At 50.1% G+C, this 15,704-nt stretch overlaps 2 protein-coding genes across 2 annotated transcripts; both read right to left on the bottom strand.

Moving 5' to 3' along the window:
* Positions 1–4,673: 4,673 nt before the first annotated feature.
* Positions 4,674–5,666, bottom strand: LOC149390202 (uncharacterized). The gene is made up of 2 exons (XM_089619706.1): positions 5,529–5,666; positions 4,674–5,453 (listed from the first exon to the last, which is right to left on the bottom strand). Exons 1-2 carry the CDS (start codon positions 5,664–5,666, stop codon positions 4,728–4,730), a joined length of 864 nt encoding a protein of 287 aa, XP_089475832.1. The 3' UTR covers positions 4,674–4,727.
* A 3,436-nt stretch (positions 5,667–9,102) lies between these two features.
* LOC149390201 (uncharacterized) lies at positions 9,103–15,381 on the bottom strand. The gene is made up of 9 exons (XM_089620366.1): positions 15,227–15,381; positions 14,309–14,484; positions 14,044–14,175; positions 13,908–13,958; positions 13,571–13,667; positions 13,214–13,260; positions 12,751–12,967; positions 12,257–12,386; positions 9,103–9,204 (listed from the first exon to the last, which is right to left on the bottom strand). Exons 1-9 carry the CDS (start codon positions 15,288–15,290, stop codon positions 9,156–9,158), a joined length of 963 nt encoding a protein of 320 aa, XP_089476492.1. The 5' UTR covers positions 15,291–15,381; the 3' UTR covers positions 9,103–9,155.
* Positions 15,382–15,704: the final 323 nt, after the last annotated feature.

The following is a 15,704-nucleotide window of genomic DNA, read 5'->3' as shown; positions in this document are numbered from 1 at the left end:
GGCCCAAAAACCGAGCTCGGCCCCGCGAGGCCGACCTCGGCCTCAGCTCGCCCTTTCGCTTGGTCGAGCTCGCCACTTGGACTGGTCGAGCTCGCCCATTCGCTTGGTCGAGCTCGTCAGCTCGCCCTTGGTCGAGCTCGTCCCTTCGCCCTCGGTCGAGCTCTTCAAGCTCGCCCTTGGTCGAGCTCGTCACTTCGCTCGGTCGAGCTCGTCAGCTCGCCCTTGGTTGAGCTCGTCAGCTCGTCTTTGGTCGAGCTCGCCAGCTCGCCCTTGGTCGAGCTCGTCCCTTCGCCCTTAGTCGAGCTCGTCAGCTCGCCCTTGGTCGAGCTCGCCCCTTCGCCCTTGATCGAGCTCGTCAGCTCGCCCTTGGTCGAGCTCGTCACTTCGCTTAGTCGAGCTCGTCAGCTCGGCCTTGGTCGAGCTCGTCAGCTCGCCCTTTGTCGAGCTCGTCAGCTCGACCCTGGTCGAGCTCGTCACTTCACTCGGTCAAGCTCGCCCTTCCGCTTGGTCGAGCTCGCCACTTCGACTGGTCGCCACTTCGCCTGGTGGAGCTCCTAGTCGAGCTCGCCACTGCTCCTAGTCGAGCTCGCCTGGTCGAGCTCCTAGTCGAGCTCGCCACTTCGCCTGGTCGAGCTCCTAGTCGAGCTCGCCACTGCTCCTAGTCAAGCTCGCCACTCCGCCTGGTCGAGCTCCTAGTCGAGCTCGCCACTGCTCCTGGTCGAGCTCGTCGCTTCGCCTGGTCGAGCCCCCGGTCGAGCTCGTCGCTTCGCCTAGTCGAGCTGGCCACCTCGTCACTACGAGCTGGTCACTCCGCCTAGTCAAACTTATCGCGTCGTCTAGCCGAACTCGTCGCCTCATCTAGTCGGGCTCGCACAACGACACGTTTTACACACCAAAAGGTAGCTAAATATCCACAAATCGGATCCGTGCACCGGACCTCCAACCCCCGCGCGACGCTCTCGCGCAATTCCACGCCCCACGCACCTATAGGCAATGGGGCGTCGGTAGGTCACGTCCGCGCACCGGACCGTCGATCTCGGCAGTCAAAACCCAAAACGTGACACGCGTACCTATAAGTACCACGCTCACCGAAAACTGCAAGCTCGTCCCGATACGCACGCCGATGGTGGAGCTCCTAGTCGAGCTCGTCACTTAGCCTAATCGAGCTCGCCTGGTCGAGCTCCTAGTCGAGCTCGCCTGGTCGAGCTCCTAGTCGAGCTCGCCGCTGCTCCAAGTCGAGCTCACCAATACGCCTGGTCGAGCTCCTAGTCGGGCTTGCCACTTCGACTGGTGGAGCTCCTAGTCGAGCTCGCCACTGCTCCTAGTCGAGCTCGCCTGGTCGAGCTCCTAGTCGAGCTCGCAACTGCTCCTAGTCGAGCCCACCTGGTCGAGCTCCTAGTCGAGCTCGCCGCTGCTCCTAGTCGAGCTCGCCAATACGCCTCGTCGAGCTCCTAGTCGAGCTCGCCACTTCGCCTGGTGGAGCTCCTAGTCTAGCTCGTCACCGCTCCTAGTCGAGCTCGTCACTTAGCCTAATCGAGCTCGCCACTGCTCCTAGTCGAGCTCGCCTGGTCGAGCTCCTAGTCGAGCTCGCCACTGCTCCTAGTCGAGCTCGCCTGGTCGAGCTCCTAGTCGAGCTCGCCGCTACTCCTAGTCGAGCTCGCCAATACGCCTGGTCGAGCTCCTAGTCGGGCTCGCCACTTCGCCTGGTGGAGCTCCCAGTCGAGCTCGCCACTTAGCCTAGTCGAGCTCGCCTAGTCGAGCTCCTAGTCGAGCTCGCCATTGCTCCTAGTCGAGCTCGCCGCTGCTCCAAGTCGAGCTCGCCAATACGCCTGGTCGAGCTCCTAGTCGGGCTTGCCACTTCGCCTGGTGGAGCTCCTAGTCGAGCTCGCCTATGCTCCTAGTCGAGCTCGTCACTTAGCCTAGTCGATCTCGCCACTGCACCTAGTCGAGCTCGCCTGGTCGAGCTCCTAGTCGAGCTCGCCACTGCTCCCAGTCGAGCTCGCCTGGTGGAGCTCCTAGTCGAGCTCGCCAATACGCCTGGTCGAGCTCCTAGTCGGGCTCGCCACTTCGCCTGTAGAGCTCCTAGTCGAGCTCGTCACTTAGCCTAGTCGAGCTCGCCACTGCTCCTAGTCGAGCTCGCCTGGTCGAGCTCCTAGTCGAGCTCGCCACTGCTCCTAGTCGAGCTCGCCGCTGCTCCTTGTCGAGCTCCTACTCGAGCTCGCCACTTCGCCTGGTGGAGCTCCTAGTCGAGCTCGTCACTTAGCCTAGTCGAGCTCGCCACTGCTCCTAGTCGAGCTCGCCTGGTCGAGCTCCTAGTCGAGCTCGCCACTGCTCCTAGTCGAGCTCGCCTGGTCGAGCTCCTAGTCGAGCTCGCCACTTCGCTTGGTGGAGCTCCTAGTCGAGCTCGTCACTGCTCCTAGTCGAGCTCGTCACTTAGCCTAATCGAGCTCGCCACTGCTCCTAGTCGAGCTCGCCTGGTCGAGCTCCTAGTCGAGCTCGCCTGGTCGAGCTCCTAGTCGAGCTTGCCACTGCTCCTAGTCGAGCTCGCCTGGTCGAGCTCCTAGTCGAGCTCGCCACTGCTCCTAGTCGAGCTCGCCGCTGCTCCTAGTCGAGCTCGCCAATACGCATGGTCGAGCTCCTAGTCGGGCTCGCCACTTCGCCTTGTGGAGCTCCTAGTCGAGCTCGTCACTGCTCCTATTCGAGCTCGTCACCTAGCCTAGTCGAGCTCGCTATTGCTCCTAGTCGAGCTCGCCACTGCTCCTAGTCGAGCCCGCCTGGTCGAGCTCCTAGTCGAGCTCGCCGCTGCTCCTAGTCGAGCTCGGCAATACGCCTCGTCGAGCTCCTAGTCGAGCCCGCCGCTTCGCCTGGTGGAGCTCCTAGTCTAGCTCGTCACTGCTCCTACTCGAGCTCGTCACTTAGCCTAGTCGAGCTCGCCACTGCTCCTAGTCGAGCTCGCCAATACGCCTGGTCGAGCTCCTAGTCGGGCTCGCCACTTCGCCTGGTGGAGCTCCTAGTCGAGCTCGCCACTGCTCCTAGTCGAGCTCGTCACTTAGCCTAGTCGAGCTCGCCACTGCTCCTAGTCGAGCTCGCCTGGTCGAGCTCCTAGTCGAGCTCGCAACTGCTCCTAGTCGAGCCCACCTGGTCGAGCTCCTAGTCGAGCTCGCCGCTGCTCCTAGTCGAGCTCGCCAATACGCCTCGTCGAGCTCCTAGTCGAGCTCGCCACTTCGCCTGGTGGAGCTCCTAGTCTAGCTCGTCACCGCTCCTAGTCGAGCTCGTCACTTAGCCTAATCGAGCTCGCCACTGCTCCTAGTCGAGCTCGCCACTGCTCCTAGTCGAGCCCGCCTGGTCGAGCTCCTAGTCGAGCTCGCCGCTGCTCCTAGTCGAGCTCGCCAATACGCCTCGTCGAGCTCCTAGTCGAGCTCGCCACTTCGCCTGGTGGAGCTCCTAGTCTAGCTCGTCACTGCTCATACTCGAGCTCGTCACTTAGCCTAGTCGAGCTCGCCACTGCTCCTAGTCGAGCTCGCCTGGTCGAGCTCCTAGGCGAGCTCGCCTGGTCGAGCTCCTAGTCGAGCTCGCCACTGCTCCTAGTCGAGCTCGCCACTTCGCCTGGTCAAGCTCGCCGCTGCTCCTAGTCGGGCTTGCCAAATACGCCTGGTCGAGCTCCTAGTCGAGCTCGCCACTTCGCCTGGTGGAGCTCCTAGTCGACCTCGCCACTGCTCCTAGTCGAGCTCGCCTGGTCGAGCTCCTATTCGAGCTCGCCACTGCTCCTAGTCGAGCTCGCCACTTCGCCTGGTCGAGCTCCTAGTCGAGCTCGCCACTGCTCCTAGTCGAGCTCGCCACTCCGCCTGGTCGAGCTCCTAGTCGAGCTCGCCACTGCTCCTGGTCGAGTTCGTCGCTTCGCCTGGTCGAGCCCCCGGTCGAGCTCGTCGCTTTGCCTAGTCGAGCTGGCCACCTCGTCACTACGAGCTGGTCACTCCGCCTAGTCAAACTTATCGCGTCGTCTAGCCGAACTCGTCGCCTCATCTAGTCGGGCTCGCACAACGACACGTTTTACACACCGAAAGGTAGCTAAATATCCACAAATCGGATCCGCGCACCGGACCTCCAACCCCCGCGCGACGCTCTCGCGCAATTCCACGCCCCACGCACCTATAGGCAATGGGGCGTCGGTAGGTCACGTCCGCACACCGGACCGTCGATCTCGGCAGTCAAAACCCAAAACGTGACACGCGTACCTACAAGTACCACGCTCACCGGAAACTGCAAGCTCGTCCCGATACGCACGCCGATAGGTAGCGTACTCACCGTAAGACGAGCGTGACGGCCACCCAGCTCGCACACGCCGACAGGCGACGAGTCACGAATGAATGGCCGAAGGTCGCACCCGCCGGGCGAATCTGGTCCAACCAGCGTCCGCGGGAAGCTTCGCCGCCAAGTGCGGCAGTAAGCCGTGCAAACCGGTTATGCTAGGTAAGGCAAGCTGGGCTCGTGAGACACGCACCAATCACAACGCGCGAATCGATTACGCTAAGCATGACAAGTCGAGAGAATGAGACGCATAACAGACAGAAAAGCGCTGACTAAGGCGAACAATGTTGTACGAACAACCCAAAAAGGAAAGTATAAGAACACGACAAACTTCTAACGGAAGAAAGACATAAGAAAATTCCGGAAGAATGCATGACGCAAGCGCTAAAAAAATGCGCAGAAAACCGAAGAAAACTCGGCTACTCCGAGCCAAAGTCGATCTGCTCTTCATCTTCCTCGGGGCAGGGGGCGCCAAACCCGCCGATGACTTCTCCGTCGAGTTGGAGGTTCGGCAACTGAGCGGCTTCCGCGGGGGCTTGAGTACGCAGGTCGTCCTCGGGCGACTCGCCGTCCAGAAGAGGAAACATGACGTCGAAGAAGGAAAACGTGGTCCCGTGAGACACGTTCTCCTTCACGGTCGCATCTCGGACCCGTTTGGCTGCCTCATAGCGGGCCGCCTCCAGCGCGAGGTCCCAGTCATCCTCCAGGTCCGTCTTGGACTGCACGGCGTCGTCTTTCTCCTCGGCAAGGACCTGCACCTCCGCCCGCAAAGTATCCCTCTCCCTCTCGGCCTTGACCCGGGAGATCTCACTCGCTGACAGTCGAGCGTGGACGATGTTCAGCTCCTCGTCCTGACTCGAGAGGGCCGCCTGGAGCTTCTTTGTCTCCCCTAAGAAGGTGTCGGCCGCCTGCTCCGCCTTCTCCCGAGACGCCTGCCCGGCCGTGCGAAGCAATTTCTCGGTCGCCAACTCCTCGCGAGCTCGCTTTAGCTCCTCCTCGAGTGCTTGGAATTCTCGAGCAGTACGGGCTCCCGCTAGGGCGTCAGCATGGGCGGCCGTCGTGCTCTCCTTGTCCTTCTCCATAATCCGCATGCGCCGCAGCAGGTCCCGGAGAATGCAACCGCTTCGCTCTTGACGTGCGAGCATCTGCAAAGACAAGCGATATACATATAGTCGAAGTAAGCATAAGGGTTACGCATGAGATAAGCGGGCGTATCGTACCTTTCGGGCTTCGCCGATCCCGTTTTTGAAATGCTCCAGATCGCTTGCCGTCAGCAAACCCTTGAAGTCCCGCAGAGAGGTCTCAAGAATCCCTCGGGAGCACTGATCCCTCAGCTCCGCCGCCTCCTCCAGGAGCATCGACCCAAAAGGCCCAAACGCTAAGGGCGCGGACCCAAAGGCCGACTCGGAAACCCACACCCAAGGGTACCGATGCTTCGAGGTAACCTTGGTAACGATGGAGATGCGCTTCCGAGGGCACGCGCAGTAGAAGCCCGGTTTCCCGGGGACCCCGCGAACGACCACGAGATCCTGGATATCGTCGGCGGTGACTGCCCGCTTCTTCGCTCGGTAGAGCATCATATGGCACGCGGCGACCGCCCGGTAGAAGGACGGAGACATCTGCGACGCGTGCACCCCCAACCGGATCAATAACTCTTGAATCACCGGCTGGAAGGGTAACCGTAGCCCCCCGCGAAGACTCGCCTCGTGGATGGCCGCGTGTCCATTCGGAGGACGGGTCGGGCGATCGTCGGGCAACGGCCTCAAGATCGACACCGAGTCCGGGATGCTGTAACGCTTCCTCAAACTCGCGAAGCTAACGACCGAGAGCGAGCTCGGGACATCAACGCCCGAGCAGTCCAGGTCGCCACGGATTGCAGACCCCTCACGGCGGCCGCCCGAGCCAGCCGGCCCTGGTTCCTCCTTGTCCGGCCCGGCAGCGGGCCCACCGTCGACGCCCGGCCTGTCCAGAGAGTTCCCTCGCGCGCCCAGGCCACCCGGGCTCCTTGGGCTCTCTCCCGGCCCATTGGCGCTTGCGCCTGGCCCGGCGGCACAGTCCGACTCGCCAGGTGGGACGCCACCGACCCCTAGGGCTAGAGCAACCAGCACCTCGGCCGCCGCCCCTTGGCCGGCGCTGTCCGGCCGGCGTTCCTCGTGTCTAGCGCCGGCATTACCGCCAGCAACGCCGCCCGCCTCCGATCGACCTCCACCGATGCATCCCTCCTTGAGGGAGGCCGGACCCAGAGTACCCGGGCCTCCCTCGCCGCCGCTCGACTGCCAGACAGTCCCAGCGTCGCCGCCCGGGACCGGCGCGACTCTCCCTGCGTCCGGCTCGGCAGATGCGACTCCTTCCAGGCGGGTGCTCCACCAGCGCGGTTTGGGCCTCTCCCGGCAACACCTCCAGCACAGACAAGGCCGACGGGGGTCGGCCCGCCTCCGCACGGACTCGCCTCGCCGGGCGCACCTCCCCCGAGGCCGCGCGCGTCCCCGACGACCTCAGGATCCCCTCTGGCGACGACTCCGGTGCGCGTACCCTCCTCCGCGTCGGCCAGCCGCGCATCGACCGAACGAGGATCGCCTCCAGGCATCTCAACCGACCCGTTGCCTGGAGGCGGTGATGAGGGCGCTGCGTTTTGGGTATCCACAGGGGGTAAGAATTGCATCCAAAGGTCATCTAGGTTTGCATCTTGATCCACGAGCAGAGGGAAGAGGTCATCTTCAACGGACCCACGCCCCGACAAATGGTTAGTGGGGACCATTGGCACGTGTAGCGAGACAAAAAAACGAAAAGAAACCAGAGAAGGGAAATTAAATAGTGAAGGAGGCTCGGGTCGAACCTTTTTCGCGATGGGTTGCTTCAGTGTGCTGGCGATGACGGGAATCTTGAGTTTACCGCACAAGCTTCACTCGACGATAAACTCGGGGGGCTAATGTTATCGGCCCGATCCCGATCGAAGCTATTCAAAGGGAAAAAAGCAATCAGGCTTGCCCTAGCCGTTAATCGACCCTTGGGCCGGCTCAGCCAAAGGCCGACCCAATGGCCTCGGCCCAAGACCGAGCTCAACCTCGGCCTCACGAGCGACCTCGGCCTCACGAGCTCGACCTCGGCCTCGCGAGCTCGACCCCGACCTTAGCCCGGCCTCGGCCTGGCGAGCTCGACCTCGGCCTGGCGAGCTCGACCTCGGCCTCAGCTCGACCTCGGCCTCAGCTCGACCTCGGCCTCAGCTCGACCTCGGCCTGACGAGCTCGACCTCGGCTTCAGCTCGACCCCGGCCTGGCGAGCTCGACCTCGGCCTCACAGGCCTATCCTCGGCCCTATGCCATCCTCGGCCGAGTCTGTGTTATCCTCGGCCAAGGGGCCCACCAATGACGCCAGGACATCTTGTCCTCATCCCAGGGGCACGCAAATGACGTCAGCCTATGTTATCCACGGCCAGGGGGGGACATCAATAGCGTCAGTCTATGTTATCCCCTGCCGAGCCCATGCTATCCCCAGCCGAGGGGCCCACCAGTGACGCCACCCTTTGCTATCCTCGGCCGGGCCTATGCTATCCTCGGCCAAGGGTCGAACCCATGCTATCCTCGGCCGAGGGGCCCACCAATGGCCCCTTGGTCGCTTATAAATACAAGTGGCCCTCCCTCTTCGCCAGGTAATCGAAGTTTGAGGACTGAAACGCTGCCGAACTCACCTTTCGCTCGTTTCTCTCAAGTCTCGGCCCCTAAAACACTTAAACCCTCTATTCTCCACCTCAATCCCACTAATGTTGAGCGTCGGAGAGGTAAACAGAGGCACCCCCTCTGTTTACCCTTTTTAGCTCACGGTTCTCTCATCCTTTCCAGGTATCCTGGCGAGCTCAGACACCACCGACAGCCAAGGGAAGATCTGGGCAACCAGGTCCGACACGCTCAAGCCCAGGCGAGGCCACTTGGTCCGGCCTTGGGTCTAACCGCCTGTGGTTTCTAAATCGTTGTCAGGAAAACGGTGACAACACTTATCCTTCGAAGGGAGGGCCAAGATCACTCTCTTTCCTGTCACCATCGAAAGATAGAAGCACTTTGGGTCGTGCTTCGAGTTCATCTTTACGACGCATAAACGGACTAGGTTCATCACGTCAAGGTTGACACCTTGTTCATGGGCCACGACCATTAAACCTAGAACCATCCGAATGAAGTTCGGACACATCTGGGGAAGGGTCAGCCCCAAGGCCTCGACGTAATCAAAGAGAAGTGCTGGGATCAAGAACCGGAGTCTGCACTCTTCCAACCAAACTTCATAGATGCAGCATCGGTTGTCAAGAGTGGTCTTCGCCGTCGCGTACGGGAGAGGAATAATAAGCCCTATTTCGGGAGAAATTTGATATTTGTGTTGAAAACGAGCAAGATCGCCACTCTTGACAGACGATGGAAAACATATTGTTGTCAATGGTGCCCACAAGAATAGTTGTAGTCTTTATTTTGTACATTTGATGTAATAAAGTCTCATGAAGACTCTTGCTTGTAATTGCCTATTCATTCATTAATAAAGTTAAAACGTTCATTCATTCTTTCTTTGTTTGAAGCTTTATGATAAAACCTTAGTCTTTTAGTCCACAAACAAACTGAACAACTTACGAAGAGACAAATGTAGATTTGCATGAACAAACTCTTCGTAGTTTGCTTAAAACGATATATTCGCAATTTTAGGGTCAAAGGACTATTGACCTTAGTATGATTGTTAGAAGAATCTATGATGTCTGGTTATGAGGCATTGAGAGTTGGGGACTCTATAGTTCTTCTAGGTATCTTACGAAGGTACTGAATTGACCAGTGCACTTCTAGAGACAATATAAGAACAAACCATTTAACCTCTTATGTCTCGAAGTCACTATGTATGAATTGCATCATGCTTACCTTAATCCTGAAATGAGACATGCCATTTCACACCTTAGTATTATCATTTGAGAAAGTCAAAGTTCGGACTCACTATGTGATTCCGAACAAGGCCTATTGGTGAAGTACTAAGTTGTGAGTCTGTCATGAGTAACTTTGTGAAGTTCTCATAGATATGGAATTCATGTACAAGATTGCTGAAATGCAATGTATGTCACATCATGCTTTGTTCCTTGGAGTGTGAATAAATGAACTGGCCAGTATCCAAATTGAGTCCTGACTCTTTTGGATAAAACAATGTGACTTGTTAGCTCCTCGTCAATACATTGTTTCTAACTTATTCACAAGCGACAAAGGAGTTGAGGAAATAACAGCTAGAAGGGTAAAATGGTAATTTAGTAAATCCCGACTAGCTGATGACATTCATGAAGGGTAAACATAGATAATATTCAGTGGATCCGCTCATCATAATTAGGTCGAATTCTTGAGTAGAAAACAAATTCATTTGAACCGAGAGATTTTCAGTGTCAGCTCTTTAGTGGAGTCAGTTGACATTAAGCTAAACTTGGAAAAGGTTTGTGAACTTTTGAGTCCAAGTGTTTAGCTCAAGCTTTGTTCATTTGGGTCCATGAGGTCACTGTCACGAATCACATCGATAGGAATAGTTAAACTGGAAGCTAAGTCAAAACAAGAACGAAAATATTCAAAAGGGTATTTTTGTCTTTTGAGGCAAAGGATGAAATGAATGTCAATAAATTTTTTTGACAAGGTCATTTTATGACATGTTTCACTCGGCCATGACTTGATCATTGGGCCTTGTGAATTAATTTCATTTCATAAGAATTTTATTGAAAATTCTAAATGGGCATTTTCTTATGTTGTCTTGAACAAGTGAAGAAAATTCTAGAAGCCTTTTTTTAGACATAATGGGCGCCCAAATACCTAAGAGAAAGAGAGTTTATTTTGTGCATAAATGTATTTAGATACTTGCCAAAAGAAAAAAAGGAAACAAATTTCCTCCAAGAGGAAAGTGGGAATCGGCCAAGTGAGAGACAAGGCAAGACCTTGAACAAAATAGGAAACAAATCAAGGCTTCTAGAAGCCTTGTGTTGGCCGAGTGTCTCAAACGGAAAAAGAGGAAATTGCTCATGAATATGTGATATTCTATAGAAGAGGAAACTACATTATTGAAGGTGAGACCTCTCCTATAAATAGGAGTCTTATTTCCTCACATTTCATTCATCCAAGTTTAAGAGATTTGAGAGACTCTCTCTCTAGAACTTTGGCCGAAAATCCTTTCTCTCTCTCTCTAGTTTATTTTCGATTTTTTCTTGTCTTGGCACCTAGGTCCTCACTCGACCTAGTGTTTGTTGGAATCGATCTAGGGTTTAAGAAAATAATTAACGCTTCGGTAAGCGGCGGAATTTAAAAAAATTTCTTTTACAAGTAAAAACAGTTTTTACTAACCTAGACAAAAGAGCAAGTACACGTAATTAAAAACTATTATGAGCTAAGAAGTTTACTAACCTTTCTTGAAGCTTGATCTTTGAGAAGCTCTTAAAAAGTTGCAACGCTCGTCTCCCCTCGCAGCACGTCCCTCTTTCTTTCCTTGGCACCTCGAGCAACCACGAAAGTTTCTATCACTAAATCACTCGAGAGAAAAGGAATTAGTGAGTGGGCACTTTTAAACACTACGACTTAAGAACGAGTCTTGAAGTCGCAGAGCTAAACTCTAGGTCAAATGAGGACCTAGGTGCCAAAACAAAATCGAAAATAAACTAGAGAGAGGAGTTCGGCCAAAGTTCTAGAGAGAGAGTCTCTCAAATCTCTTAAACTTGGATGAATGAAATGTGAGGAATGAGGCTCCTATTTATAGGAGGAGGATTACCTTCAAAAGGTAGTTTCCTCTTTTCCTATTGCCTTGCACGTCCAACATGCCTCATGAAGGCTTAGGATTTGTTTCCTCATTTGATTTCCTCTTAGTTGGCCGAAAATGCATTTTCCTTCTCAAGGAAATTTGTTTCCTTTTTTTCTTTGGGCAAGTATCTTCATACATCAATGCACAAAATAAACTCTCTTTCCCACTATGGCATGAACGAAATTCAGCCTTATTTTCCTTGGGTTGGACGAAATTTGAGCTTCTAGATGTTTCTTCATTTGTTCATGACAACATAAGAAAAGCCCATTAAAAATTTTCAAGTAAAATTCTATGAAATGAAATTAATCTTCAAGGCCCAATAAACTATTAATGGCTGAGTGTTTTAAGTTTCATTTGTCATCAAATGACATTGTCAAAAAAAATTTATTGACATTCATTTCGTCCTATGTCCAAAAGGACAAAAATACCCTTTCGACAATTTTCGCTATTGTTTTGATTTAGCTTCCAGTTTAACTATTCCTACTCGATGTGATTCGTGACAGTGACCTCATGGACCCAAATGAACAAAGTTTGAGCTAAACACTTGGACTCAAAAGTTCACAAACCTTTTCCAAGTTTAGCTTAATGCCAACTGACTCCACTAAAGAGTTGACACTGAAAATCTCTCGGTTCAAATGAATTTATTTTCTACTCAAGAATTCACCTAATTGTGATGAGCGGATCCACTGAATATTATCTATGTTTACCCTTCACGAATGTCATCAGCTAGTCGGGATTTACTAAATTACCATTTTACCCTTCTAGCTGTTATTTCCTCAACTCTTTTGTCGCTTGTGAATAAGTTAGAAACAATGTATTGACGAGGAGCTAACAAGTCACATTGTTTCATCCAAAAGAGTCAGGACTCAATTTGGACACTGGCCAGTTCATTTATTCACACTCCAAGGAACAAAGCATGAGGTGACATACATTGCATTTCAGCAATCTTGTACATGAATTTCATATCTATGAGAACTTCACAAAGTTACTCATGAAAGACTCACAACTTAGTACTTCACCAATAGGCCTTGTTCGGAATCACATAGTGAGTCCGAACTTTGACTTTCTCAAATGAGAAGTCATGCAATTTGAAAATAGAGCTAACAGAAAGAAGAAAAAGAAAAGAAAACGGATCATATTTGATACGGGAAAAGAAGCGTACTTGCAAGATTCTTTGATGTATAGAATGGTAGCACCTTTTCGGCCGATGACACACCCCATTTTCCCAGGGGGAACAGGAAGAACTGATAGAATCTCTTCCGCTGGAGCTTTTCCCTCAACAGTCAGGCTATCTAAATAATGACATCACAATCAAATTGTGTATACAATGCAAAAGCTTTATTGATATATCTACGAAATAAGTGAAAAGGTTGGGCTTTATACTACACAACGACGTTCATAGAAAGCCGAGAAAGTGGTGGATATTAAACGAAAACGCAACGCAATATGTGATTTTGCAACCTAAGAGTTCTAGCCTCTCTTAAGAATTAAGATACCCATTGTTAGTGTGTACATTTTCCCAAATGTTGTGGGGATAGGCATGGGAACCTAGGAACTAAACTCTATTTTTAAACACATATAATATATATATATATATATGCATATATATACACATATAATTTTTGAGAAGCAAATATGAATTATACGGTGTTGCACCTGGAGGAGGAGGGAGAGATGGCCAGTCGGCGTAGTCATTGTCGTTAACGCAAAAGCATCGGCAATAAAGAGCACCACGAACCGTCAGATACCATAATGTGCCTTCATTCAATTTCCCCATCATCTTGTGATAGATGTATAGAAGAAAGCGCACGTCATCAGTGGCAGTGCGAACCATCAGCTCCGATAATGGCCTGTATGCCCAGAACTTCGGATCCTGTTTCACATTAGTAACGTCAAAGTGAGATCAACAAGACCCCACATGTTTTCTTAACCTATATATAAATTATCTCGAGTTTTAAATTCTGTAACTAAGTTTGATATCCTAGGTTGTAGGCTGTAGCTGCTCATACTGTAACTGACACTGTGATAGTCGAATAAGTAATAGCAACACATAATCGCTGCCAAAGGAGAGCAGACTGATTTATAATTAATTACACACGAAGGTAAGTTTTGTTCATACCTGCCTCAAGAGAACACGAACTTCTTCCTTCTCAAGATATGATATGCCTACAACCATTTAGATTGAAGTTGGAATATGTCATTCGGAAAGGTAAAATATGATAGCTAAACACCGAGCCAAAGGTTAGTTATAATAAATATTTTATCTGAAAAATCAGAGACATTAAACTATTGATTGTTGATTTATACGTTGCAGCATCCGAAAAAATGTGACACGGTTTTCCGGAAAAGAACTAATATATGCCAATTCAGAATTCCTAACTCTGGCTTTTGGTTGGAAATTAAAAAAAACAAAAAGAGAAGGTTCTATTATCTTAAAAAACCAATCTAATACATTGAAGCGGAGACCAGAAATTACCGCAATATTGTGGATCTGCAAGAAGTCCAACAAAGGATATATAGTCATCTGGCGCACGAGCTCGCCCTTCCTGCTCCTCTATTAGTGTATAAGCAATCTGAATACCAAAGCACATACATTATTTATAATGCACGCACATGAGAGATAGATATACTATGGAATGTCATGTTTAATTCTTCGGCTCAGAATCCTGTGAGCTATTCTTAAAGTGATCTAACTGACAAAAAAACAAAAATAAAAATTCTGACCCTGACAGCAATTGATCTGAGCACACAACAAAACCTCGTCGACAAAGTTCAACAGAATAGTCAGTCTTTGGAAACCAAAGAATACATACCTGTGTATCTATAACATTGTTCAACTTGATGCCAAACTGAAAATACAGAGCCTGCAAAAGGAGATACGCAATGAGAATCCAAACATTCGAATAACTCATGCTAAGATATCCGAGTAGCTAAAACCAAATAAGAGACCTCACTGTTTCGTTTGCAATCGTGAATGACTTTTGTGATGTAGCTAGACTCAAGTGCAGGCTTACAGGCTCTCACAAGCTTCTCTCCTCCCTGAATAGCATCCACCAAATATATAGCATCTGGAAATGCAAGCTGCCAAAAATAATTTTTATTACACGAAATCAGATAATTATCTCAATTGAAGCCGCCACGAAACTTCAAACAAACTTCTTAGTGAAAGTCTAGATTATAATAAAACAAAAAACTTCGGCATTATTACTTTTACCTGCATGATACATAGGGTTCCATTGCGACATAGATCAACACCCTCGCAATCAAACCCAATGACTAACTTCCTTTCAGGCGACGGATCAAGAAAATCAGTTGGAAGTTGAGACGCTTCAGTGACTATGTAAACTGGAACCACAGTAAACTGGGCTTCATGTTTCAGGGACTTCTCATCTGTATTTATCACACCAGAAAAATAACCACAGTATACATCCATTTCTTTAATTTGACCAGGTCATACAAACAAATGAAACATAATTATCAATTAATTAGAAAAGTCCTAATCTACTATCTCCTGTTCTCACTGCCAGTAAAGCGACCAATCGTTTTTTTTTATTTTTTTGCTAGAGTATGATCTATAGTTGCCTACTTCATTTCAGGACTACAAACATCGAGTCAAATACCAATTCAGTAAAGGCAAACGAGGATCAGCAAGCGAAGTATAAATCAAATTATTGAGACAAAAGAACATCCTCAAGCGAGGATCAGCAATTTACAGAATCTACTCGTTATTTCGATTTTCAAATGGAAATGGACAAGAACTAGCAATCCAATCGTCGACAATCGCTTCAACTGTTTACTGATGAAATCAAATCGAAAAAATAAATAAAACGAGAACTCGAATTACGCTTCCTGTGTTTATAGCGAGGTACGAGCAATCCTCTGAGCTCAACCATAGTTTAGCGATCCGATCCCTCAAGTCAAGTTACACAAATAAAAAATAATAATAATAATTGTCATCGATTAGAAAGCGCGGATTTTCTCGGAAGCCAAACAGCACGTACAATAAGCTGTTTTCGACTATATTCGCAATGGTTGAACACAGACCGAAACGAGGAAACAAGTACAAGTCTATTCAATACAAACGAAACTGGAAAATTCAATCGAAATAAATAAAAATGGAAGTAGCGATTACCAGAAGAAGAGTGAGAGTGAAGAGGAATGCTAGCCTGATACGGAGAAGAAGGAAGAGAAGCCATGATCAGCGCATTAGAGCCAAAATCACTCGAAACTCAAATTGAAAAACATTCTTGACTCAATAACTTCATATATAAATATATATATATATATATATATATATATATATATATATATATATTTATTTCTTTCTTGTTTTATTGTAGAAAAAAGGGAAAGAAAAGAAGCTGTCACTTCACTTTTCTCTTTATTAGTGTTCTTTTGGGAAAAGAAAAAAAAAATCACCAATGACTACATTAGCGTGCATTTTGTATATTAATTTTAATTTTTACTCCTCGTTTTCCTTGTTTAAAAGGTAACAAAAATGTGTTTAAAAACTTAGTTAAGTTTTACTTTTCAAAAAAAAACTTCGTTAAGTTTTCTTGCGTGCATTCTTCATTCCACATACAATGTTACTAATGTCACATGCAATTTAT

The sequence above is a fragment of the Urtica dioica genome, chromosome 7, assembly GCF_054948205.1.
Source record: "Urtica dioica subsp. dioica isolate 48M chromosome 7, U.dioica_male_clone48M_v1_H2, whole genome shotgun sequence".
Classification (NCBI taxonomy): Eukaryota; Viridiplantae; Streptophyta; class Magnoliopsida; order Rosales; family Urticaceae; genus Urtica; species Urtica dioica.
The sequence above is the reverse complement of the archived record's forward strand: the minus strand, read 5'-3'. Positions and strand labels throughout refer to the sequence as shown.

Excerpts from the sequence above, each read along its gene's own strand:
- LOC149390202 (XM_089619706.1), bottom strand. The coding sequence starts at position 5,666 with ATGCTCCTGGAGGAGGCGGCGGAGCTGAGGGATCAGTGCTCCCGAGGG. Across the intron at positions 5,454-5,528 it reads GGATCGGCGAAGCCCGAAAG|ATGCTCGCACGTCAAGAGCG; the intron begins GTACGATACGCC and ends TTGTCTTTGCAG.
- LOC149390201 (XM_089620366.1), bottom strand. The coding sequence starts at position 15,290 with ATGGCTTCTCTTCCTTCTTCTCCGTATCAGGCTAGCATTCCTCTTCAC. Across the intron at positions 14,485-15,226 it reads TCACTCTCACTCTTCTTCTG|ATGAGAAGTCCCTGAAACAT; the intron begins GTAATCGCTACT and ends TGATAAATACAG. Across the intron at positions 14,176-14,308 it reads GAACCCTATGTATCATGCAG|CTTGCATTTCCAGATGCTAT; the intron begins GTAAAAGTAATA and ends TATTTTTGGCAG.